Raw genomic sequence first — 26,684 nt, forward strand, 5'->3', positions numbered from 1 at the left:
TGCTCCCAATTTGACTGTGATAAAATAAAAAAGGGAAATGCGAAAGAAATTCAATTGATATAGAAAAAACTATGTATGTAAACGGGACTAAAATGTTAAATGTTGAAAATCTAGTATACAAATATTAAAGTTATAAATGCATACCAAATATAACAAAGCTTTAAAATTCGATTATAATCGGATAAAACGCCACGAGTATTTATGTATAACCAAATGGAGCGGACAAGTTGTGATAGTCCCTGTGTGGGTGGCGATTGCACTGAGCCAGGAATGGTGTGACAAATAAATCATGTACTGAAAATCTCTAACGTCACATATATACATATATGTATATGTACATATAAAAGTTGAAAGCATTAGCAAGGAGTAGTAGATAACAAAGATGTTGTAACTACACTTAGTCGAGTAGTTACTGGAGTGCTTTAGATGTAAACAAAACACCAATTTATTATTAACAAAATTTTTTAAACAACAAGAAAATCAATAATTCAATTAATTTATAAATTTATAATATTTATTAAATAAAATAACTATTAGCGTAAATTTCATTGAAATACTTGTTATGCCGCAAAACAAATAAATCATATTTATTAAGACCACATAATATAAATTATGATAATAATCATGTGAGCATTATTTTTACTACGAAAACGTCGAATAACAAAATAATAGACTGCAAGTTTATAAAAAGAAAAATAACCTACCAACACAAATATGTAAATATATAAGTGCATAGTGGTTAATTATTAAAATTATAAAACTGTAACAACAAATTAATCAACAATTAGCCGACGACTTTACTTTGAAGTAGTATTAGAACGAAATCGAAACGAAAATTTGCTTTAAAAAGTCAAAAAAGTGCAGCAATTATTTCCAACATATTTGCTAAAAACTAAACTCGAAACAAATAACAACAAATATTAGTAAAAACATAAAAATAATTACTTATAAACAGTTACAAAAAAGCAAGAATTTATATACATACAAATATTGTCTTTAATACGCAGTTGAAATAAAAATATTAGGGAATTTAATGTGTAGTTTGAAAATATAAAAAATACAATACGCAGAAATGGTAGACATTTAAATAAAAATCATATACATACCTAAATACATATATAGTGTCGTGCATTCGAAATATACAACGTTGTTAAAAAAATATATATAAAACTATATACCATTATATGCATACGTGTGTGCGACAACGATTTATGCATCTATAAATACATATAGAACAATTATATATGCTACGCGTTAACGAGTTTAAAACATAATATCAACGTATGTGCCACGTATTCAAGCAAATAATAGTATCGATTGTCATTAAAGCTACGAAAAAGTAATAAAATGTAATAGCATAGTAAAATTTAATGTTAAATAGTAAACCGCGCAAATAAACCAAAAAAAAAAACATACTCACAAACAACAAAAAAAAACATTGCCAAACCACCGCCACAACTCCGATATCGCTCACAATCGGACAGGAAAGACATATGGACAATCAAACTAAACACTGAGACGTCATAGCCCAACATATGGTCATACCGATTACATTTACCACATGACGTGCGGCAAATGCTCCCCAAAGCATTCACTTAGCTACTAAATTAAGCTGTGGCTCACACTCACGTAAACACCAGCATTTTGCGTTATACACCTTTGCAACAAAAACAAAAAACAGAAAATCGGAAAAAGTGGATAAATAAAACTTAAGTGTTTCGTGGTAGGACTAAAGTGTATGTGTGCATGAGAAAAACGAAAGAGGCATAGTACATACATAGTAATTGTGATTTAAATAACAGTGATAACTGTATAAACACCAACTCCCCCCCATTGGTACAACTGTTAACTAACAGCTGAGCGACTATTATTATAAAATAACATTTATATTTAACGTAAAGTAAAGGGAAAATTAAAAGCACACGAAAATTGAACTTTACGAAGCTTTTGAAACTCGCACAAGCTTTTATTTGACTATAAGCATTTAATACAGCACTTTCAAAACTGCACAAAAAGCTAATTCTATTGTTGTTACGACAAAAACCTGTTGCTCAAACTATAAACAAAAATTACCGTTGAGTATTAAATAGTATCCCACCAACACCCGTTAAAACAAGTCAATAAGTAACTAGTTAATGTAACAAACCAAAAAAAAAAAAAAACATAAAAATACGAAAGCAAAAAAATTCATTTAAATAACTAATATTCGTGTAATGCCTATCCCCAATACACCTACCCAAACGACATCCTTTCACTATTACTACTTCGCTTTATATTTCGCGCACTACAAGGACTCACACATTACGTATCGCGTGTGTCTAGTGTGTTAAATCGAATATGTCGCATATACCCGATGATGCCAGCAGCATGAGTGACGACGTTTTCGAAGATCCCGAGACCCAGCAACGTCGTCTAGAGGAGACTGCACGCTATCGCGCCAACTATACTACTGGCAGTAGCGGTCTTGGCGGTGGTGGTAGTAGCGGTATCGGTTCCAGTCTCGGCGGCAGCAGCAGTAATGCTTTCAGCACCGGCTATCCCGGTTATCGTCCACCGGTTAAGGCATTACAGATGTATGCTCTGGAAGACGCCGTATTTCATGGTGATGGTAATGAAGATGAATACGAAGATGGTTGGCGTTCCTATCGTTACGATGAAGTTGGCATGTATTCTCAACCGCCGCAGCCGCCATTCGATGATACGGTCAATCATAAGGTATGTGTTTAGGGTCGAATTAGACGAAATAAGTTTCTAGATTTGTATATTTTCTGCCTCTGGATGGGTTCTATAAACGTCGAAGCAGTTTTAGCCGAGTGTGCAACAGTCGTTTCCTTACTTCGCAGTTGAAAGTAACAACTCTTACTCGGCCTTTCTGTTTCTTTACATGGATAATATAGAGCCCATCTTCATCGTGAGAGAACTTTATTTTTTACCTATTTTCATCTTATATATTTTAGACAATATTGCTTGGCGATTCTGGTGTTGGTAAAACATCTTTCCTGGTAAAGTACAATACGGGCGAATTTCGTTTAGGTTCCTTTTCTGCGACAGTCGGCATTGCGTTAACGGTAAGTGATTATAGTTAAAATATTTTACAAAACAATGCTATTATAGTTGTTAGTTAGCTACATAGTAAATCATTTTCCATATTAAACACTGCTGGAGATTTTACTACTAAGCTTTGAAGAAGCTTTTATATAATTTATTATTTTAAAAAATTTTAATTTAACAAAGAAAATTGTTAGAGTTATTTAACCCCAACCTATTGATGTAATGTGAAACTTATAATCACAACTTCCGTAATTCTAGGAATAATAATAACAAAACTATAGTCTGAGTCGCTGCTCTCAGTAACTTCAATTTGCGGTCTTTCGCCTATATTAACTGCATATGCAATTTTAATTTTTTTTTTAATTTTAGTTATTTTAGCATGGTACCGCGAATAGTACCTACTAAAAGCTCCAAATATATATCTCTATATTCGTGTATGTTTACCAGCACTCGCCAGCCACTGTGTTGCGCGTCACTCATACGCCATGTCATACACTATATGTGTGCATGAGGTCAGTCATTTCGAATATTGGCTTCTGGCAATTTATGTGCATAAGCCAATTATAATGGGGGTTTTTGTTGTTTTTGTGTAGTGTTGCTTTGTCAGCTGTTAAAATTGGTTGACAGATTTAAACTTTTAATAGTGTTTATTAAATCCATTGTGTAGCATGTCGGTTATTAGAATGTTTATATAAATAGTGTCTGTCATAGCGGGGAGAGTTAAGTGCATGTTGGTAGAGTCAAATTCAGTTCTTGGAAAAATCGAAAATTTTAGAAAAATATTTTTAAGCTTGTATCGCTTAATCGTTTCAAGCAATGTCACTGCAACATTCCTGAAATCGAATTGAGAAATGTTTTATGATTTTTCAACAACAACAACAAAATATTATAACTCTTGCGGAATATTGTTCAATTTCTTACAATAAAAACAAAAATAATAATAATTCCCTCTCCTTCCTCAAATTATATCATGGGCTTCCAACCATCCAATAACGGTATATAATAGCTGCTGTTGTTGAGTTTTCATTTTTCAATTCATTCCGAGCACTGTCTATTTAACAACCGAGTGAAATAACAGAACAATATTTCATCCTTTGTCACATATCGGCAAAAAGAACTCGGTTTATTAGCTTAAAATAAACGGTTCGTTGTTGTTTTTGCACGACTATGTTTGTATTTTTGTATGGTGGAAGCTGAAAAATTAAAAAAAAAATAAAAGAATAAATTTGTCTGAAAATCTTCGCCTTCTCTTTGGTATGCCAAAAAACAGCATAAAAATACATCAATGTCTAAAGCAACATGTTGCCGGTACTTTAGACTCTTATCAACATGTTGCTCATATCTTAGACTCTTATCAACATGTTGCGCATAAGCGGAGACAACATAACAACGCTGCTGCACGTTGGCTACCGCCTGCTGCTTTCACGATTAACGGCTCCAATGCGGCCACACAGCATGCGCTGATTTCAGTTTTCTGCGCATTTCCTGCCCATACGGTCCACAACGTCTAGACAGACACCAGGCGTTGTGCTGCATTTGTGCGTAGTACAGTGATTGTTGCATACGGAAATTACTTGTTGACCACATTGGGGAGCAAGTCGAAGTGTGCGTGTGTGTGTGTGCAGATAGAATAGATAATTGTATGTTTACGCGTTTAGAAAATACTGTTACGCGTGTATATGTGTACTCTTACCTGTCGACAAGCGCAGACTATTTGTTCTATATGTATATGTGGTATGAAGTGTTGGTTCATAACTCACACAGTGCGCCAATTTTTTACCTGCTGCTGCAATTGTAAAACAACAAGGCTAACCACACGCATCTGAGGCCATAGCACCCACTACAAGTGAAACGACGCAACACCGCTGCTATTGCTGCTGTTGCTGCTGCGTCTGTCGCCATTGACATTGAATTTCGTTTCAGTTAATTTAAACGCCTGCTGCATTCCGCTGTGCTCGGTCGATTCGTTCAAAGTGTGTCATACCATAAGTGAAAGTGTGAAGCAGTGCAGCTAATTGTTTTAAATTAAAAATATAAATTTTTAAAACGTTGTGATTAATTTAAAAGCGGAAATAATTTCTATAGTGTGCTACAGCAAATTTAAGTAATAATATTTTTTTCCACACTTGAAGAAGGTAAAAAAGTTATTTGATATTTATTATAAATACGGCACTAGATGTTGGTTGGATGACTAGTAAAATTTATATTAAAACTACGGAATTTTAGTAAAAATTGAATACATATTATTTTAAAGGAGTAAGTGGAAGAACTCAAGAGACATGTGTACCAGTTATAAACAAATAGTTCAAACAGTTCAGTTTGAGCTGGAAATGTGCTATTCATTCAAAAGTTACATGCGCATTTACCTCAACTCCCCCACCTCCCTCACAAAATATGCATAGCAATATAGATGAGTGCGTATTTATGTATATTCATACTTTTAACTCAGGTTTCTACCCCTCTTTGTGGCATTCTTTGGCAATTGTAGAATGCTGCAAGTTTTCAAGTCATATGTCACAGTTTCACTCACTGTCTCCAAAGGCAGTTGCTAATTTTAACAAGTATATTATTGCTAATGGAGACCACTTATTGCTTCTGCTAAGCAATAATTATACTTTGTCTAAGAAAGCTGGCGGTTAACTGTCATTTTGGTTTTTTCAATCTCCCTCGCGAACGTTCTACAAAAAAAATCCCTATAGCAACATCCAGAAATGTATACAAAAGTTTCTGACGGCATTAATTTTCTAGGCTCTGTTAATTAATGTTAATTCGGTGATGTGAATTAAAAAATACAACTCATATATAAAAAACCCCTTCTCTTTTGAACTTGAAGTGGATTTGTTGTAGTCCTATTACGGCATTCTTCTGATTAGTGAGCATTTTAACAATTTTTTACGATACAAAAATGGTTAAATTTTGATATTGTTCTAGACACAGTTTGACTCAGAAACTACTCGACCGATTTCAATGAAATTCGGTATATAATATTTTCTTCCCACCCTGATAACACGCATAAAAAATGGCCGAAATCGGTTCACAACCACGACTACTTTCCTTATAACTCAATTTTGAATTCCATCTGATTCTTTCACTTTATAATGTAAACATAAGGAACCAATGAAGATATCGAAATAAAACTTTACACAAATACTGTATTATGATCTGTGGCATCACTTGTGGAAAAATTGTCGGAAACGGACTATAACTTTTAAAGGCCCCAGATATCGAACATTTTGAACTCAGCGCCTAAGGGTAAATTTTAACCGAAAATATGGGTAAATCTCTCAGATAATTTAATGGAATTCAGAGGAAATTGATTTTCTTCTAGTAATGTGGCTCTGTGCCAAAAATATTTAAGGCAGTAGTCTGCTTTAGAAGCCAAAAAAAAACCGTTTTTTTTAGCAATTTTTTTTTTTTTTTGAAAGGGAAGGAAATGATTGCGGTAAACGGAATTTTAAGACGATAGTGTACTATTTTTAAGGCTTAAAAGACAATATTTATTATTAAAAAATATTGAAATTTTTTCAAAGTTGTAAGTATTTTTCTGGATCGTCTGGAGTCTGCACTTGTAAATCGGTGCCGATGATGGAGGTCGTGCGATGCATCTGAAACAGTCGAACCAATTTTTTTTTTTAATTTTTATAAGTTTCTTTTCTTTATGAACTCCAAAAATACAGAAGAAGTTATAAAATTCAAAATTCGAAGTTTGAAAAAAAAATCACTTTTTTAAGAAAAAAAATTTACTTTAAGTTGCAAAACAAGTAGTTTAAATAATACTTTTGTTCAACTTCAACTACTTTTGTCTAGTTCAAATAGAAGATACATAATTTAATACTGAAGATAGATCACTTTGGTTTTTTTCGATCGGACATATATTCTTCTTGCTATCGCCGGTACCGTTTTCTAACACTTGTGAAATTGAAAATTCGAGAAAACACGCTTTAAAGGTCTGCCTAAGCATTCGCACCTGCTCGACCACTCGGCCACTAAAACTTCTCTAGCTTCGAAAATATGTCGAATTTGCCTCTGAAATTTTAAGGACATATTCTTGCATAGTTTTGGAAGAGATTTAAAACAAAACGAAAAAATCGACTTTTTGAAGCCTGTAAAGCAGACTACTGCCTTCAAATCTTGTCATAACATCTCCTAGCTCCCATATACCTAATTATAGGTTTTTCAAAAATACGGTGGGCTTCATACCTTATAAATCGGTTAATATGTGAGACATCTTAACAAAATTAAGTGAGCGTATAGTCTGAAATATAGTGTACTTTGGTGGTAAAAATGAAGTCGGTTCAGAAATTACCTCAGCTCTAATATACTATATATATCGTAATGCTTTTCGTTTTTTAATGGACAATATGCCAAATATATGGGTCAAATTGTGTGTTATCTTATCTAAAACTATATCAATAAATTGCGTGAGTATAAAATCTTCGATTCCTTACTTGTCAGTTTTTTTTTATCTTCGAAATATTAATCTACACTAGATTTATGCCCTCTTTGGCAGTTTTAATCCATTGCTCTACCTTATGAGAAGATATGATCTCACTGATTGAATCGCAAGAGGATAAAGCTCCATTAATTGCACGGCGCTTTATTTAAAATTTCATAGACTTCTAAAGCCGACCTCGTATTGAAAGTGGGTTTTATATATAAGTATTATAATATAATAAACAGCACGCCAACGTTGTCCTATTTTTTGCTGCTCTTTGTACAAATATATATGTGTATGTATATAGATAAATATATAAGCATCTGCCTTTGTAATGAAGCCCGTCATCAAAAGTGATTAAAATTTGACCAAGTTTTTTTTTGTTTTCAATCATCTTCAATCAACTTGTGCGAAGGTCAGTGTAAACTTTTGAAATCAAAAGAGCAAGGTCAAAATATGATATTTGGGTGATTCATTTTCTGTTCATTGAAGCCTTTAAAGCCAAATAGAGATAATTATATGCTATGTCTGTTTAACAACGGAATTATATGCATATATATGTATGTATATAACAGATATTTTTTGAAATGAAAAGCTTACAGATCCGCCATATTATTATTATATCATTTCACACACGTTATTGTTAAGCCTTAAAAACTATTTATAATAACCAAGTGCAGCAAAAAATATGCATGTACATGTATGTATGTAAGGGCACATCTGTGCATACTTCAATTCACCTGAATACTCGTACATGAATTATTTGCGTACTGTCGAAGGCCGCTGAAATGTGATGCCGCAAAAATCGATAATGTACACAACTTATTAATATGTACTCGTACTTCACAGCGGACGGGAGTAAAGAAAAAGTACAGATCAGGCACTAAACGGCCAATGGGGAGTGGGGAGTGGGGTGTGGCGTTGTGAGACAGCAAGTGCAGGAGTTGTGGTTATTGGTTGCCACAGTAAATTTGAATATTATCAAAGCCAAAGCGATTGGGGTGACTACCACATACAGACGTACATACATACATATACGAGTACATACATATATACACACAAAATGCTGTAGCAGCATAAAAGATGTGGAAAAACTTATTGAAATTTTAAAATCACATCTAAACAAACGCATGCACGCAGTGTTAGCTATAAATAAAGTATGACAATAGTAACATAATAGGCTGTGCACAAAATCTTAACAGTTCTCAAGCGTACCCTTATCACCGGAAATGCTGTAGAAAATATTGAAAAACATAAATTGAAAACGTTTGCCTTCAGGGTGGTTGGCTACTTGTTGGCCCTGTGCGTATGTGTATGTAGGCACGTGTATAAGATGATATGAAGCTCGTTTATTATTTGTTTTTATTGTTGTTAGAGCCTTCGACGCGCTTATGTGATGAGTATGAAGAAATTGTACGCTCAAGCGGAAAAGCTTTCAAAGCATTTTTTCTGGAAACGTATAGATTTATTTGTTATCTCGTCTAAAGAATCGGTCAAACTGCGCTTAGTTATAAACATGCATACGAATAGATACATACATATATGTACATATTATATTTGTACACTTCTGAGAAATTACATAGATATTAAGCTCATATGAGTCTTAGAAATATACTATTTAAATGGAATGTTGCTAATATAACAACTGTTGATGCGTCATTTTCGTTTATTACATACAATAAATCTTCTTATGTGCCATTTCCACGCAGTTAAGGGGGTCATCCTATGTGATGGGCTCAAAAAATTTTTTTATCATAAATTGCTTTATTAACATGTCTAGAATATGGTAGTAAAGTGATTTTTAGCAATTCCAAGTCGTTTTAAAGATACAGCCGTTAGATGAAGGAGCTATTCGAAGCGCTCAGTAGGCAGCTGGAAACTTTGAACGCGTCTTTCCTCCATCGTACCTCAAAAACGGGTTGAGCAAATGACTTAAAATTTGTTGTGTACACTCAGCACATATAAACGCATGGGACGCTCTATTATTAATCAATTTACAATATCCACAAATTTTCAATTTTTTATAGCAAAAAACTGAAAAAGATCGAACAATTCGGAATTTTTTTTCAAGTGTCTACTAAGAGTTCAATTTTTGGTATATTCACTTGATCGTAGTGCATTCCATAGATTTAAGCTTACAGATTAGAACGCCGCTAATATTTTTGTTTTCGATAAGCCAATCAGCTGAAATCGTGGAGGGGGTGCGAGCCCATTTTTTCGAGGCGGGGTATTCAGAACGCTGTAACTCATGTTTTAAACAATATTTTTAGCTCAAAATTAATTTTTATCGAAATATATTTTAATATAATAAATGATAATAAACTTAAAGCACTATCTACATATATATTAATCGTAGAAAAAAATTAAAAAAAAAATCACAATAAGCAGGACGTCGCTTGGCAGGACCCCTTGAAGTAAAAAATTGTATATTCGCCTCAAGCACTGAAGTTACTTACCATTTTTTAATAACTGAAAATTTTAAACTTTTATTAGTTAATGACAGTTTTTAATTTGAAATTCCTTGAAGAAGAAGAATATAAATTATACTTATTAAAACTTCCGAGCAGTATTCCTTCATTTCACTCACATTCGCGCAGCAAATTTCATAGAATATGCTGTATGTTTCGCTTAAGGCAATTATAACTTAATTAATGTTCCTAACCTGCGGGTAAAAAAGCTTTAAAACAAAACAACCACATAAATATTTATATAAGGTTGGAAAATATCTGCCTTCCGCTTTTTTGCTGTTTATTCAATGCTTTATAAAAAATGTTACAGTGATCGGATTTAGTTCAAATATACGCCGTTTCGTTCGATAATCTGTTTCCATCTAGACGGAAACTTCCTAATTCCCCCTCGTAGAAGCCCCCCTCCTTATTTGCGAAGAACTCGGACAGCCACTTTTCACAAGCCTCTTTTTAGTTCAACTTTACACCACCAGGGGTGTTCGCCATGGACAGGAACAGCTGTTAATCACTTGGCGCTATGTCCGGGCTATATGGTGGATGCGATAAAACTTCCCATCCGAGCTCCCGTAGCTTCTGACGAGTCATCAACGAAGTGTGTGGTCTGACGTTGTCCTGGTGGAACACTACACCCTTCCTTGTGGCCAATTCTGAATACTTCTGGCCGATCGCCTGCTCCTAGCGGTCCAGTTGTTCGCAGTAGATGGTAGAATTAAGCTTCTGGTCATATGGGAGCAACTCATAATGTATGATTCCCACCAAACACACAGCAAAAGCCTTCCTGACCGTCAATCCCGGCTTGGCCACTGTTTGGGACGATTTACCGGCCCTCGACCCCCACCGTTTTCGTTTGATATTGTCGTATGTGATCCATTTTTCATCGCCAGTCACCATCCGCTTCAAAAATGGGTCGAGTTCGCTCCGTTTCAGCAGCATATCGCAGGCGTTGATTCTGTTCAGACGGTTTTTTCATCAAATCATGCGGCACCCAAACATCAAGCTTTTTTATTTATCCAGCCTTCTGCAGATGGTTTAAAATGGTTTTGGTGACTAACTCACGTCTCCTGGGCGATATCACGAGATGCCACATACCGGTCTAACTCGATGTTTTCTCTGATTTGATCGGTATTTGTCGTCACAGGTCTTCCGCCGGCTGGCTTTTTCACCCGCTCTGAATCGTCGAAACCATTCCTCCACCCCAGTTCGAAGTGATAGAGTACCATTTCCAAAAACACCATTAACGTTCTCTAGCGGAACGTTTCTCTAGCGGATTTGCCTTTAACGAAGGAAAACTTTAAAATAGAGCGAATCGGCTTAAATTAACTCCATGTTTACACGTCTATAACTGTTGAACGCAATATCCAAACTAAATATTTGAAATATTGGTTTGCATTTCAACGATGAAAGAGATTTTATAAGATTTACTAGGCCTTCGTGATAGACGTAGAATATAGGTACCTCAAAGAAGACTTGTAGGATTCTGCGTGTATAGAAACGGTTATCATCTTATATAGAACAATCCCTTGTCGTCGCACTTCAATGTGTGCAGGACCGGTATATGATGGACCTAAGCTCAAATGAACACATCTTTGAAAATATTCCTGGGAGAATGAGTTTAACTTAATGGAAATTAAAGTCATCGAAATATTTTTATTATAAATTCCCAACCAACATCTAGTACTGTAGTATATTTAACAAAACAAAAAATGACAGACAATTTAACACACATAAGGATATTAAAATATTTAAATGCCATAGATACATCAACTTACAAACAAATCACATTTCACGAAACGTCAATAATTTAGGTTACAGCAAACGAAAACAACAACAACAATAATACAAAAATCTCAAACCTACGCCAAGTAATTTAATCACATCTCATCAATCACATTTCCTTAGCGCATACAAAAACAATGCGTCGCACATCAAGTATATGCCGTGTCAGTCATCCCACAACCCAACCAGCAGGCAGCTCATCAACTGCCTCAAAAACGCCAGTAAATAACCGCGCACAAAGCACCGACGACACCGATCCGCATGACAACACCGACATACCGCGACGTGAGTCGCTGCACAAGCCCACGTGGCAATACAATATCCCCGGGCAATCGCAACCGAGCGCGGATGCTGCAAATGCGCCCAGCAAGGGTATAAATGTCACATCAGACTCCGATGATGAAGATGACGAGTATCTGCGACGGCCAAGTATTGTCAAGCATCATCACTACTATCAGGAGAAGGAAGTGCAGCAGCAGTTGCAATTACCGACAAAGCCGTTACAACAATTGCGGCGTGCCAGTCTGCACAGTGGCGTTTGTTTCAACAAAGGCGCCAAAAATAGCAGCAACACAAAAATCACGCGACACCACACCATTGCTAGTGCTGATTTGAAGCCGTCAGCCGATAGTACTAGTTCACCTATGCGGCGTAAGGGTAGTCTGACACATTCGACACAAGCATTTGGTTTGATGATGCACAACAGTGGTGGGCTATCGACGACCAGTAGCAACGTTTACAATTCAACTGCTACATGCCCCAATCTTAGCAGATCTATGGATGGTGCAACATTTTGTAGAGAGGCCGGGCGTGCTCTAATGCGTATGGTTTCGTTGGGTACACAGCCGAATGTGCAGGTGGCGCCTCCAACTAGCAACACCCGAACCTATACTAATGGTGATGAGGAATACGACATAATGGGAAAGGTGAAGGAATTAGACTTTGTTTTTTTGTTGCTTATTTTTTCGTAAAGATGTAAACTGTACCATTTCCTACATAATGGGTTGAGGACTAAGTTCACTATAAACATATGTACTCTCGGCTCACTAGTTTGATAGGTCATTTATGGCAACTATCACGCCTTAAATTCTTATCAATCTTTCTGAATATCGAAAGTACGAAGTACTCTTTAACTTTCCAAAATAAGATATTGATTTTCCATCATCTCACGAACTCCAAGCATTACAATTTTCAAAAATCTCAAATTACAGAAGTTCTGCTACTCTTACTGGGAAGAATTAACTTTTCATATGAAACATGGGGTCGATTATCATCTTACAAAGAACAATCTCTTGTTCCATAAAAAAAAAATTTCTTGTGAAAATACAACTTAACAGACTACACATCAACCCTCTTCTACTTTTTCTTGACTGGCTTGGACACCGCTTACGCGATTATAGCCGAGCTTACAACAGCGCGCCATTCATTCTTCCTTTTGACAGCTTGGCACCAATTGGTAATACCAAGTGAATCCAGGTCCTTCCAACGTATTGGAGGTGTCCCCTGTTCTCAGCTTCCACCAGCGGGTACTGCATCCAACACTTTCAAAATTGGAGCGCTTTCACTTCAACCTTACAAAATAAAAAAAAGTGAACGTGTTTGGCCACTATCTGAGACATAGATAGACATTGTGGCTTTAATAAAATTAAAGCCCCCACCGCCGTCGTGCTTTCAGTTTCAGCGTGATCTCTTACTTTCTATAAACCTTGCTTAAATTCAACATTTATATTGTATGGTTTTCATTTTACTCTCCATTAATTGCTGGTCTATAGGTGATTATGTTGGGCGATTCGGGTGTTGGTAAAACGTGTCTGCTCATACGATTTTATGATGGAAAGTACATGCCACATTACTTCATAACTACCGTTGGCATTGATTTTCGGGTAAGAAACGGCTCTGTCAACTGTCATCAGTGCTGATGTGAAATTATGGACAAAACTGTTGCACGCGTGTCTTTCTTAACTTTAGTGTACGTACCTATTTGTGTGTTCTCCTTTTTAAGCGTATATACTCGTATATATATGTTCTTATTTTATTATACAATAGTAAATTTTATAAGTCTGACATGGTATGCTATCTCTAAGTAAGTGTATGAATGTTAAACTGAATCACTTAAAAATGGTGGAAAAAACTGAATGATAATTTTAAACTTATAAGATACCTCTATGCGAATACTTATAAACAATCATTCACTTTAAGTGTTAACTTCTGAGTGTTCAAAAAATAACGGGAATTTTAGAATTTATAAATTTCCAATTGTCAAAATATTTTTTTTGTTATGCTGATGCGAGTATAAATGTTCCTGAAGTCTATACCAACAAACGTGTTTAAGAAGTTTGAAAAGTGTTTCGACTTTTGAAAGAAGAAGCGCCGGGAAAAGTGCTCAATATCGAATGGGGACTATTTTAAATTAATTATTAATGTTGACGAATGAATAAATTTTTTTAAATTAAAAATTGCCGCTATTTTTTGAACAGTTTATAGGAAGTATAAGAATCACTTCACTTAGAATTGATGTTACTCATACGTCATGTGTTCCTGGTGGAATCATTAAGGCAGTAGTCTGCTTTAGAAGCCGAAAAAAGCGTTTTTTTAGCAATTTTTTTTAAAGGGAAGGAAATGATTGCGGTGAACGGAATTTTAAGACGATAGTGTACTATATTTAAGGCTTAAAAAACAATATTTATTATTAAAAAATATTGAAATTTTTTCAAAGTTGTAAGTATTTTTCTGGAGCGCTTGGAGTCTGCACTTGTAAATCGGTGCCGGTGATGGAGTTCGTGCGATGCATCTGAAACAGTCGAACCTAATTTTTTTTTAATTTTTATAAGTTTCTTTTCTTTATGAACTAAAAAAATACAGAAGAAGTTATAAAATTCCAAATTTTTTCGAAGTTTGAAAAAAAATTCACTTTTTTAAGAACAAAAAATTGATTTTAAGTTGCAAAACAAGTAGTTTAAATAACACTTTTGTCCAACTTTTTTAGTTCAAATAGAAGATAATTTAATACTGAAGCTAGATTACTTTGGTTTTTTTCAATCGGACATATCTTATTTTTGCTATCGCTATCGTGAAAATGAAAACTCGAGTAAACGCGCCTTAAAGTCTGCCTGAGCATTCGCATCAGCTCGGCCACTAAAACTGGTCTAGCTTCGAAAATATGTCGAATTGGCCTCTGGAATTTTAAAGACATATCCTTGGATAGATGGATTGGAAGAGATTTAAAACAAAACAAAGAAATCGATTTTTTGAAGCCTGTAAAGCAGACTACTGCCTTAAAGCTCTTATTGAGCTCCTAGTTTGTAATACTCATACTTTCATTAAAACTTCTTACTTGTATGACATTTTCTCGCAGTTAAAGTAAAAAAATTATCTTCACCACAAGCAGTGAAGTTACTTATCATTCGAATACATGAACATCTGCAATATTTTTTTACAACTAAGAATTACAAACTTTTATTAGTTAATGACAGCTCTTTCAGTTTGAAATGCCTTAACGAAGAACAAAATTTACTCCATTTATTTAAGCTTCTGAGTATCAATATTTCCCTTAACTCTCCATCTTACGCGCAATAACAGTGAATATTTCTTAGAATACACTGTATGGCTTGCTTAAGGCAATTAAAACTTAATTAAGGCTGCATACAAATAAACTTTTAAAACAAGATTATGGAATGAATATTTATATAATAATAATAATTCCGTATTAGCTGGAAGCTAAAGCCGCAGCATCAACAATTCAAATCATAAAACGTCAGTGTATAACAGTAAGACTTGTTGAAATTAAGAAAATTTGCAGGATTACAAAATTTAATTAAGGTTAAGGGAGCGTGGTTAATGTGAGATGAGTCTCTTTCACTTTAACACTGGCATTCTTATGAACGATTTGAGAATTATCTTTCCCGCGATTGAGAGAAAGTAGATGGAACTCCACTATTAGAAAAATATTTTAGTTATTGGTCTGTAGCAATGGAACCCAGTACATGTGGAGGAAACTCAAAACTTTCGCTAGCTGCTAGGTCGAACTTCATCTTCCTTTGTAGCGAGTGCGCTTTGAAGTTATATATAGTTATAAGCAGTCCACGGACAGCTAAAGTATTTTTGAAGAAAATTCGATCGCTGGAGTACGCTCGTTGGCTCGTTGGTTACTCGGCAGCAACTCGTTTCACATTTTTATTTGCACTCGCATAAACACGTACATGCCGGCAACGACGAACACTGGAATTTCACAGCGAGCAATTTAGATGCTTGCATTAGATATCTTTGGGTAAGGAAACATTTCTCTGTAGTTTTTGGGGTTTTCATCTGTTATTATCGAAAGTACTGAAAACAAACTGTTGTTCGGTTGCATTTTTTCAATCTGGAAATCATTGTGGAAACGAAGCATTAATATTCAATGTCAAATAAAAAGTAAACAAATATAAATAAATTCATAAATATATTTTATCAAACAAAAATATTTCTACTATGACACACATACGCTTGTGCACTCGACAGTTGGCGCATTTTCAACGAACTCGCATCGTATGTCCAACGCTCTCACCGACGTTCGTGAGCGCTATCTCCACTACTATCAGCACCCTCAGCTGGTTGAGCACGACAGCTGGTGGTAACTACTATAAAGACCAAATGTCGTCGTCAATAGTTAGTCGCTCAGCAAGTGCCGAATTTATAAGACGTGTGTGTAAGGTGTTATGCTGCAATAAAACGCTCGCTCAATGCACAACAAATAAAAATAGAATAGCGTATAAAGAGATAATTTCCTATAGATTAAGTGAGACGAATCGAAACAAAAATAAAACGCATAACGCCTCGAACAATTTACAAAGCCTTTGGCAACAAAAAGAAGCTATGTCAACAACAACAACAACAAAAACGAACAAAGTGAAATCAATGAAATCAGCGCGTATTGTAATTATTGGCGCCGGCTCGGCTGGTATAGCTGCAGCAACAAGACTCCTGCAGTCGGGATTTGAAAATGTTTTTCTACTCGAGGCCGAGAATCGTTATGGTGGACGTGTACACTCCATACCCTTTGCGGATAACGTTGTGGATTTGGGCGCGCAATGGTGTCACGGTGAGAAGGGTAATGTAATCTTTGACACCGTGCGCGATTTGGATATGCTGCAGTCCACAGGTGACATATACGACGACTACAAATGCGTGCGTTCCAATAAGGAAGTGCTTTCCGAAACTGTCGCAAATACGTTGAAATCGGTTGCCTTTAACTTAATACCCGCACGACAAGAGGGCTTGAAGAGTTTCGAAGGTTCTTTAGGCACATATCTCACAGAGGCATTTTGGCGTGATCTGCAGCAATCGCCGGAGATAGATAAGACTGTGGCATGTGAATTTTTCGAGAACTACAAGAAATTCGAAAGCTCGGTGGAAGCTTCAGATCACCTGTTTGAAGTTTCCGGGAAAGGTCACCTTGAATATTGGTTATGCGAAGGAGATCTACTGCTAAATTGGAAAGATAAAGGCTTCCGCAGTTTTCTGCGGCTACTCATGAAGGCGAAGCAGAATGAAGCGCCAGACGATATGGGACTACTAAATAAGCGCATACAATTCAATGCACGTGTTCAAAACATCGAATGGCAAACATCAAGCGGTGACGTGCGCATACGTCTTTGGAACGGTGAATTAATCGAGGCGGATCATGTCATCTGCACTGTATCTTTGGGTGTGCTTAAAGAAACTCATAAAGACATGTTTACACCTGCGCTACCTTCAGCTAAATGTCGCGCCATTGACGGTCTTAAATTGGGCACAGTCGACAAGTTTTTCCTGGAATTCAAAGAACCTTTCGCACCACTCGATTGGTCGGGCTTCTGTTTCCTTTGGCGCGACGAGGATTTGGCGGAATTACGAAACTCTAAGCACTTTTGGTTGGAGAGCGTGTTCGGCTTTTATCGTGTCTCCTGCCAACCACGCATACTGCAAGGTTGGATAATTGGTTCTCATGCGCGTCACATGGAAACACTATCCGAAGCAGGGGTACTTAAAGCATTGCTATGGCTCTTCAAGAAGTTCTTCACATTCGAGGTGCCTCCACCGCTGAGATTTCTGCGCACACGCTGGTACACTAATCCGAATTTCCGTGGTAGTTACACCTTCCGCACGCTGTATGCCGACGAGTTACGTACAGGCGGTTGGGATTTAGCCGCACCCCTCACAGCTGACACCGACGGAAAACCATTGCTACAATTCGCTGGCGAAGCAACGCATACACATTTCTATTCCACGGTGCATGGTGCGGTGGAGAGTGGTTGGCGTGAAGCGCAGCGCTTGATTACCTACTATCTGGGGCACACTTCGCAACTGTAAGCAGCGTTATGAAGGCGGATGTCATGGCAATATTAGCGATATCTATGGCGATAGCTTAATGCGTAGCAAAGATTAGGTGTATAATATGTGCACTATCTTCTTGTGTGTTTTATTATATGTATGTATGTAGGTATACTTTCATATATGCCAGAGAAGCTGATAAATTACTACACCTTTGTAGCTATTTGAAATTGTAAATAAAATATGCAATAAGTTGATAAGTATTATATTACCGTTGAACTTGTTTCAAATAATAGTTTACTAGTTGGAGTCGTTAATGTGATAAATCAAGTGCAGATAAGCCTTTATTTGCTTATCAATGTTAATAAGTGTTTAGTTTTCAGACTTCAAAAAAATAGTATAACAATGTTTTGAGAAAAATATTAAAATAATAACGTGCGTAAGACTTGTCTTGGCTTCTTTCTGTGTTTCTCAAATAGGTTGTTGTTTATCACACAAAATTAGATTTCTACTAAAACAAGCCTCCTTCGATTAGTTTTTGAAGTCTTGCGAAGAGTTTTTGCATGCCAGAAAATGTGTATATAATGTGATTTCAGCCCTTATCATGTTATCAATGCTACATTAAAGAACCGCATAATTTTCCAGGCTAAAAAATTAAAAAAAAAAAATATTTATGGTTTAAGGGGTTAGGGGTAGTCAGAGACACGAAAAAATTAGATTTTTTAGTATTTTCTTTTTTGCTATTAAATCATATTATTTTACAAAAGCAATAATATGGCATTATTACACAATGTTTTGATTTGAAGTCATGAAAATTTGAAAATAAGAGATTTATAATAGTAGTTATAAGTTTGTGTTGACCCAAAAAAAAATGTTGTTGCGGTGACAATCATAAGTCCTTGGAAATTCATCTAAAATCAATCAGATAAGAAAAAACAGTTTTATAAATAGATAAACCTGGGCCTGATCGAATTTTTTTTTTTTCAAAAATTAACAAAATGGCAACCTAAGGAAATTTTTTTCTAGATTTTCGGGAAAAAATCAACAGATTGGTCTTAAAAAATCGCAATTTTTGAAACCAAAAAGTAAAAGCTTGGATCAAGTCCAGTATTTATTTTAAAAGCTGTATAAATTTCATTAACATCCATTTAGTAGTTTTCGAGTGACAGTTGTCACTAGTAAAAAAAACATAGTTTTGAAAAAAAAACGCATTTAAAGTTTCACAGCGTTTTAGAGTACCCGAGCGCTCTTTACTATTTGTCGTATAACTCGAAAAGTAATTATCGAATCAACTTAAAATTTTCAGAGAATATTTTTAAGATGTTACACTTAACAAAAATTCAACAAACAAAAAATTGATTTTTTGAAAGTCCTGACTACCACCTAAATGAAGAGACAGTTTCTTTTATATTAAAAACTCTAAGGTATAAATAACACTATACGACAAAATCGACTTTTTTCTGAGTATTGGACTAAAGTAATTTTTGAGATTGAGATTTCGGAGATTGAGTCATAAGTAAAAAAATTGTATTCTCCGATTTTCGGAGTTAGCTTAAAAAAATCGATATATTTGGATTCGAAGTGTATAAAACTTTTCAGTCAAACTTATATAACACATGCTATGAAGGGTCGAAGTTTGAACTTCGAAAAAAACTTAAAATTTAAGGTGTGTCATATAAGCTTGACGAAAATGTTTATTTTTTTAAAGAGTCGTTCTTTCTAACCTTGAGTCCAAATATTACGATTTTCGATGCTAAATTCTAAAATCGAATAATACATTTTTTTTATGTATGTCTGGATCTCCTAGAAAAATTTTATTTTGTCCAATAATAAGCCAAGTGTAGTGTAATTGAAAAATGGAGATTTTCTTTAATCAACATTACTTGAATAGAATGAATTTACTGAATTTTAAAGTATTTCCCAACAGTCCCGCTAGTTTGTTAACGTTCTATAATTTGTTTCGTGTTGTTAATGTATTTTGTAATAAAGTTTCATTGTTTCCCTTATATTTAATTCTATGACTCGTACAAACACCCCTTTCATATGTACCATAGATATCTATCTTTGTAGATAGATAGTTAATTATAGATGTGTTAATAATATTACAAAAGTTATAGACGCTAGGCGTGCTCGGTTACCAACAAAGTAAAGTAAAATGGTTGGCTATAATAATCTACAAGTAAGGTAAACAATTCAGACGTAGGTCAACAAAACAATCGTTTGAAACTTTGTGTATGTCAGAAAACTGTATAAATCATTCACTGACTGCTTGGAATTTTTAGATTCTCTGCTACAATAAATATGAACTTTTTTCAAAGTTGTTGAACTAAAATATGTATTCCAATAAGTGTTGTTTGAATATATAAAAAGTATAAAGTGTGTGGTTGTCTTATGTGTAATTATGCTTAAAATTGTAATTTAACCAGTGAGCTATTTAAAGGCATGTGTGTGAGTCCCATATTTAGTACTGCATACTAAAGTTTAAGTTTTTGACCCTTCTTTTTGATGTCCCACCTCGTTTACCTCCAGCAGTGTTTAGTACAATTTCAATGCATAAATTAACTGATTTTTTTATTATAACCAAATAAAAATAATATATTTAAATAACTGTATATTTACCAGCATATTTTATTCATATATTCATACTTGAATTTATTAGAATAAAGTTGTTGTTGTGGATGGCACACGCGTTAAATTGCAAATTTGGGACACAGCGGGCCAGGAGCGTTTTCGCAGCGTCACACATACCTACTATCGCGATGCACATGGTAAGTTGAGTGCATTTTAAGGATGCCTTACATTTTCAAGTATTATTTAAAAAATGATTTTAATATTCGCAGCGCTTCTACTCTTATATGACGTCACCAATAAAACCACTTACGACAACATTCGCGCTTGGCTGGGCGAGATCAGAGATTATACTCAGGACGATGTTGTGATTGTGCTTATTGGTTTGTATAAACATTTATATCATATTACATTGAAGATTACCTTCAGCATATCGTATACCACATAACAAAATTGAATTTTTATACTCTCGCAAAATGTACTATATAAAGGGGGTTTCAATAAGAGCGCTACAACAGTTTTTATACCCAGAACAGACAGAGTATATTAAACTTGTCACGAAGTTTGTAACACCCAGAAGGAAGCGTCGGAGGCCCTATAAAGAATATATATGAATGATCAGTATGTTGAGCTGAGTCGATATAGCCATGTCCTTCCGTCTGTCTGTATATATACGAACTAGTCCTTCAGTTTTTAAGATATCGCTTTGAAATTTGGCAGATGTTATTTTCTCTTCAAGAATCTGCTCATTTGTCGGAACTGCCGATATCGGACCACTATATCATATAGCTGCTAAACAAACTGAACGATCGGAATCAATGGCTTGTATGGAAAACTTCCGCATTTTACTACATATCTTCACGAAATTTGGTGTGAGTTATTGTTCATAGAAATAATTTAATCTTCGAAAAAATTGTTCAGATCGGTTCACTATAGCATATAGCTGCCATACAAATCGGTCGATCGGAATCAATGGCTTGTATGGAAAATTTTCGCATTTGACGTGGTATCTTCACGAAATTTGACATGGATTACTACTTAAGGTTATAATATAATCTCCTATAACTATAAAACCTTAATGTTTCTAGCTAACAACCCGGCTAAAAAGAATTAGTAAAATGCTTTCTTTTTTTACTTACTTTTTCTTACGTCTTTAGATTTGCTTAAACACATAGCTACTATAAGAAATGCACCTGTGAAGGGTATATTAGCTTCGGTATAGCCGAAGTTAACGTTTTTTCTTGTTTTTAAGTAAAACAAAAACGGTTTTAGATTTCTCGAGTACACTTTCAGAAGTTCAGACCCTGAACTCAATTTTCGACGGTTTTCAAGCATAAATCGGCCGATACTGCTGCAATTTCACGTTCGATATTAGTACGAAGTTCATCAATCGTCGCTCGCTTGTAGGCATAGACTTCACGTAGCTTCACAGTGAATAATCTAACGGCGTAAAATCGCACGTCCGAGGTGGTCAATTTACTGAGCCATCATCAAACTTGATTTCCAATAAATCGATTGTGACATTCGCTGTGGCGGCTTGTGGCACCGATCTGTTGGAACCACATATTGTCCAAGTCCATATCATCCAATTCGGGCCAAAAATATTCGGTTGAGCGGTAGCGATTCCAATACACAGTAACGTGCCGGTCTTGATCATCATCAAGAAAATAGGACGGTTCAATGAAGCCGCCGGCCCATAAACCACACCCGTAATTTTTTCGGGGTGCAATGGTGACTCGTGATATAAGTGTGGATTGCTGTCTGACCAGTAACACATCTGTTGCTTATTGACGAAGACAATCAGCCAGAAATGAGCCGACCATAAATTGGACGTAACGCTCTTAAAGTCGAGGCCACTGACTCCGAAATTAAATTTTAATAATTTCGACTCGTTGTTGGATCGTATATCTTTCCATGATAAAATGGCAAACCTTATTGAAGAGAAATGTTAAACGAGCGGGAAAAAATATGGCGTCGTTTGCTGTCCCTGTCGGTCTACTTTTGTAGTGTCCCTTTTGAAAAACCCTTTATAATGATTTTTGTTATTCTAGTGGATTTTATGCCGAATAAGTGTGTAAAATTCCGTGTTATCTTAATAAAAATAAATAAATAAATGTGCGAGAGTATAAAACGTTCGATTACACACGAACTAGACCTTTCCTTACTTGTCTAAACTATTTTCAATTGTGATTTCATAACACAGGAAATAAGGCAGACTGCAGCAATAGCGAACGACAAGTGAAACGTGAGGATGGTGAACGTCTAGCACGCGAACACAATGTACCCTTTATGGAAACATCGGCAAAAACAGGATTGAATGTAGAATTGGCTTTCTCCGCTGTAGCCAGGTGAGTTATATAATAATGAAATAGTTTCGATATCCGGTATCCGGCAGCATAATACCAATTGAGTAAATCAGACTTGATAATTTAATTAATGAAATTTATAACAAGGACTTTTTACTTTTCTTTTCAAGGCAATTAAAGTGTCGCGGTACCGTCAATGGCGATGATGGGAAATTCAATGTTCATGATTACGTACGCGATAATACACAAGCACGCACAATGTGTGCGCAGTGCAAATCGATGTAGACATTGTGGAGTTTGGGATTCATCACGAGTACATACATACAAACATAATTACTTGCCAAAAATATATAAATTAGAAGAGAAACTGAAACAATTAAATGTATAAAATAAATATTCAAAGCTTTACTAGTCGTCTTTTACTATATAGTATATACATTTTTTACCTATCCGTAGTAATCTTTTAATAATTAAAGTTTACCTTTAATATTTTTCTTTTTCCGTTACATTTGAAATTTATCTTACGTTCAATCAAGAACCATGCGAGCCAACTATCTCGTATATCATCGGTTAATGAACATGGAGCGCTAACCGGTACGCTTGTAAAGGGGAAACCATTCATTCAACTCTTTCGCATAGGGGTAATAAGTTCATTGTATGTATTTATTAGTTTCTCTGTCAATTCTTTCAATTTATTGAAATTACGGTAGTGTCAACTTTTTAGGTAATTTTTATAAATTTATAATTAAAAATTTCATACTTTTTTTAGCTAATTCAAAACATCATACATGGCAATATTGTAATCTTTGACATTTATGTGTCATTTTGACAATTGAACAATTTACATTCTGACGTTTATCGTTTTCATTGAACGTGCTTTCATTTGAAACACATGGTATTTTGTTAAATATTTTCAAGTTTCTTATTGTTTATTATATCAATAATAGAAAAGTTGGCAAAATGTCTGAAGTGTTTCACCGGCCTGGGCCGTTAAAACAGACTAATAAAAGTCATAAAACTGGACGGCATCGGTCGAAGGGAGCTATAGAAAATGCGCTGAAGGGTCGGGTTTCTCTTAAAGCGGTGTCGCATAAACACAAACAAGAACAACGAAGAGAACAGCGTAGACACCAAATGAATCAAGTAAATACGATAATATACATATTAAGAACTAGTTTCCAATAAGTTTTGTTTTTAATAGATACGTAAGAAGAAACGTGAGGAAGCGAGATTAGAAAAACTGCAGTTGGGAACTCAGCAAAGCGCACCATTCTTGGTGTGTATATTGCCAATGCATCAACAAATTGACGCTAAATCAGCTTTAGCTATATTAGAGAGCTGTGATGAAGAAGCTGTCGTACAAAGAGCAGACACTGGAGTTACCTATATTAATCTTCCACGTTTCAAGCAAAGATTTTCTTTCATTATTCCACCGACAGGCCGTGGCAATGAAGTAGAAGTGTTAGATTATTTAAAAGCTTGTGATACAACATTACTCCTTACATCTGCTGCTATGGGAGAAGATGAGGTATTTGATCGGTGGGGTCATCGAATTTTTAATATGGCATCTGCTCAAGGTATACCCACACCAATAGTAGCACTTATGGATTTAGAATCAATAAACCCTAAAAAACGTGGCGACGTTAAGACATCTGTTCAGAAATTTATATCGAAGGTATTGCCGAAAGAAAAAATAATGCAACTGGATACCAATGCTGAAGGTCTCAACGTTATGCGTCGTATTGGAGGACAAAAAAAGAATGTGCTTCCAAATAAATCTAATAGGCCGCATTTATTCAGTGATAAAATTGAAGTTGAAGCTCAATCAAATCAATCTGAAGATAATATAACTTTGAAAGTAACAGGATTTTTGCGTGGAGCACCACTTAATGAAAATTCTCTTGTACATATTCCCGGTTTGGGCGATTTCCAGATGCAACAGATAGTTTCCACACATGATGCTTTTAAATTAGATAAACGTACAGAACTACAACAAGTGCAAGTTCGTGTAGCAGACCAACAGTTGCAAACTTCATTGCAAAAAGAAAATATACCAGATGCTATGGATGCAGAACAGACATGGCCAACTGAAGAGGAAATCGAAGCTGCTCAACAAGAAACGAAGAAAACTAAGATGGTAAAACGTGTACCCAAAGGTTGGAGTACATACCAAGCAGCTTGGATACCAGATGTTGAAGCAGTTGAAAAAAAAGAAGATGATGGTAGCGATGACAGTGACATGAGCGGTAGTGACGGCGAAGAAAATGAAGATGAAGATGAATTCATGTCTTGCGAAAATAAATCTTTCGACGGAGAAGTGGAAAGGCCCGATTCCGATACAGAAGAGTTCGTGGAAACAGCTTCGGTGTCAGATGCTGCAATAAATGATGAAAAGTATGATCTCCAAATGGACTTTTATGAAGAACGTGAAACGATGAAAAAAATTAAAGAAGCTCGTGTCGATGAATTGTGGCCGGATGAAATTGATACACCACTAGATGTAGAAGCGCGCGACCGGTTCCAAAAATATCGTGGTCTGGAGTCGTTTAGGTAATTACATTTTTGGAACTCTTATTTAAGAATATGTATATATGTTGTAAGAATAATTTATTAGAACCTCACCATGGGATGTGAAGGAGAATTTACCTTATGATTATGCGCGCATTTACCAATTTCAAAATTTTGATCGCACCAAACGTCGTATTGTTTCTGAAGCCAAGGAGGTTAACGGATTTCAGGTGAGATTTTAAAATACGAGTTTCTTTGAATATTTGATGAACATAATTTTTCTTAATTAGCATGGCGCCTATGTAACCATATACATCATTAATGTGCCCCAAACAAAATGGTTGGCCTATACATCGGCTCGTCAAACCAAAGGACTTGTCATATATGGTTTGCTGCCACATGAGCATCAGATGTCGGTGATGAATGTTGTTCTTAAGCGTCTACCCGATTCTGAAGCGCCAATAAAGGCCAAAGAGACCTTAATAATACAATGTGGATATCGCCGCTTTGTTGTAAATCCAATTTTCAGTCAACATACCAATGGAGACAAACACAAAGTAAGAATATAATCTGAAAATGTAAAACAAATGAAATTAATTATATTTATTTCTGTTAATTATTTATAGTATGAACGTTACTTCCGCCCACACTCAACCGTCTGTGCCACTTTCTACGCACCAATTCAGTTTCCCCCTGCACCTGTATTAGCTTTCAAGTTAAATCCCGACTCAACTTTAGCGCTGGTCGCACGTGGTTGCCTGCTTTCCTGTAATCCAGATCGAGTAGTATTGAAACGTATTGTCTTGAGCGGTCATCCAATGCGTATCAATCGCAAATCAGCGACGGTGCGTTATATGTTCTTCAATAAAGAAGATGTCGATTATTTCAAGCCAGTTAAACTACGCACAAAATGTGGACGCTTGGGACACATAAAGGAATCACTAGGAACTCACGGGCATATGAAATGTGTGTTCGATGGACAACTGCGTTCTTACGATACAGTTTTTATGTATCTATACAAACGGGTATATCCAAAATGGACCTACGAGGAATGCCTAATACGTAGTGATAAGGATGAAGACGAAAAAATGGAATAACTCGATTCGTACATATTTTATATGTAAATATACTTTTAAATTTGTAATGAAATGCAAATCCCATAAAGTTTACAATACATGAACTCCCTTTTTTCTTTTTGTAATGAAAAGGCATGTTGGAATATGAATAATTAGTTTTGCACAAATATAGTAGTGCTTTCGCAAATTATTTTTAATTAATTTAGTG

General features: G+C 35.4%; 4 protein-coding genes across 5 annotated transcripts; all 4 read left to right on the top strand.

Moving 5' to 3' along the window:
* The first annotated feature begins 2,337 nt into the window (after positions 1-2,337).
* Positions 2,338-3,315, top strand: LOC114805319 (ras-related protein Rab-26-like). The gene is made up of 3 exons (XM_029046054.2): positions 2,338-2,715; positions 2,958-3,068; positions 3,310-3,315. Exons 1-3 carry the CDS (start codon positions 2,338-2,340, stop codon positions 3,313-3,315), a joined length of 495 nt encoding a protein of 164 aa, XP_028901887.2.
* An 8,385-nt stretch (positions 3,316-11,700) lies between these two features.
* LOC105220815 (ras-related protein Rab-26) lies at positions 11,701-23,912 on the top strand. 2 transcript variants are annotated; one of them, XM_011197333.3, is made up of 6 exons: positions 11,701-12,656; positions 13,503-13,613; positions 20,678-20,786; positions 20,859-20,969; positions 22,790-22,934; positions 23,063-23,912. In XM_011197333.3, the coding sequence occupies exons 1-6, from the start codon at positions 11,868-11,870 to the stop codon at positions 23,175-23,177; spliced, it is 1,380 nt and encodes a 459-aa protein (XP_011195635.3). In that variant the 5' UTR covers positions 11,701-11,867; the 3' UTR covers positions 23,178-23,912. The 2 variants fall into 2 exon arrangements, with proteins under 2 accessions (XP_011195635.3, XP_028901862.2); XM_029046029.2 differs by lacking the exon at positions 13,503-13,613 and having other exon boundaries at positions 11,703-12,656.
* On the top strand, positions 16,123-18,284 carry Smox_2 (peroxisomal N(1)-acetyl-spermine/spermidine oxidase). Its single transcript, XM_011197331.3, has one exon. It carries the CDS (start codon positions 16,198-16,200, stop codon positions 18,055-18,057), a length of 1,860 nt encoding a protein of 619 aa, XP_011195633.2. The 5' UTR covers positions 16,123-16,197; the 3' UTR covers positions 18,058-18,284.
* On the top strand, positions 23,726-26,580 carry LOC105220812 (pre-rRNA-processing protein TSR1 homolog). The gene is made up of 5 exons (XM_011197330.3): positions 23,726-24,035; positions 24,094-25,442; positions 25,507-25,630; positions 25,691-25,957; positions 26,027-26,580. The coding sequence occupies exons 1-5, from the start codon at positions 23,853-23,855 to the stop codon at positions 26,495-26,497; spliced, it is 2,394 nt and encodes a 797-aa protein (XP_011195632.2). The 5' UTR covers positions 23,726-23,852; the 3' UTR covers positions 26,498-26,580.
* The last annotated feature ends 104 nt before the right edge of the window (positions 26,581-26,684 follow it).

Source organism: Zeugodacus cucurbitae, chromosome 4 (genome assembly GCF_028554725.1).
Source record: "Zeugodacus cucurbitae isolate PBARC_wt_2022May chromosome 4, idZeuCucr1.2, whole genome shotgun sequence".
Taxonomy (NCBI): domain Eukaryota; kingdom Metazoa; phylum Arthropoda; class Insecta; order Diptera; family Tephritidae; genus Zeugodacus; species Zeugodacus cucurbitae.

What these genes read in the sequence shown, in the direction of transcription:
- LOC114805319 (XM_029046054.2), top strand. Translation starts at nt 2,338, where the DNA reads ATGTCGCATATACCCGATGATGCCAGCAGCATGAGTGACGACGTTTTC. An exon ending in ATGATACGGTCAATCATAAG is followed by an intron (nt 2,716 to 2,957) that starts GTATGTGTTTAG and finishes TATATATTTTAG; the next exon opens with ACAATATTGCTTGGCGATTC.
- LOC105220812 (XM_011197330.3), top strand. Translation starts at nt 23,853, where the DNA reads ATGTCTGAAGTGTTTCACCGGCCTGGGCCGTTAAAACAGACTAATAAA. An exon ending in GTAGACACCAAATGAATCAA is followed by an intron (nt 24,036 to 24,093) that starts GTAAATACGATA and finishes TGTTTTTAATAG; the next exon opens with ATACGTAAGAAGAAACGTGA. An exon ending in CCAATGGAGACAAACACAAA is followed by an intron (nt 25,958 to 26,026) that starts GTAAGAATATAA and finishes AATTATTTATAG; the next exon opens with TATGAACGTTACTTCCGCCC.
- LOC105220815 (XM_011197333.3), top strand. Translation starts at nt 11,868, where the DNA reads ATGCGTCGCACATCAAGTATATGCCGTGTCAGTCATCCCACAACCCAA. An exon ending in AATACGACATAATGGGAAAG is followed by an intron (nt 12,657 to 13,502) that starts GTGAAGGAATTA and finishes GCTGGTCTATAG; the next exon opens with GTGATTATGTTGGGCGATTC. An exon ending in CTACTATCGCGATGCACATG is followed by an intron (nt 20,787 to 20,858) that starts GTAAGTTGAGTG and finishes TAATATTCGCAG; the next exon opens with CGCTTCTACTCTTATATGAC.
- Smox_2 (XM_011197331.3), top strand. Translation starts at nt 16,198, where the DNA reads ATGACACACATACGCTTGTGCACTCGACAGTTGGCGCATTTTCAACGA.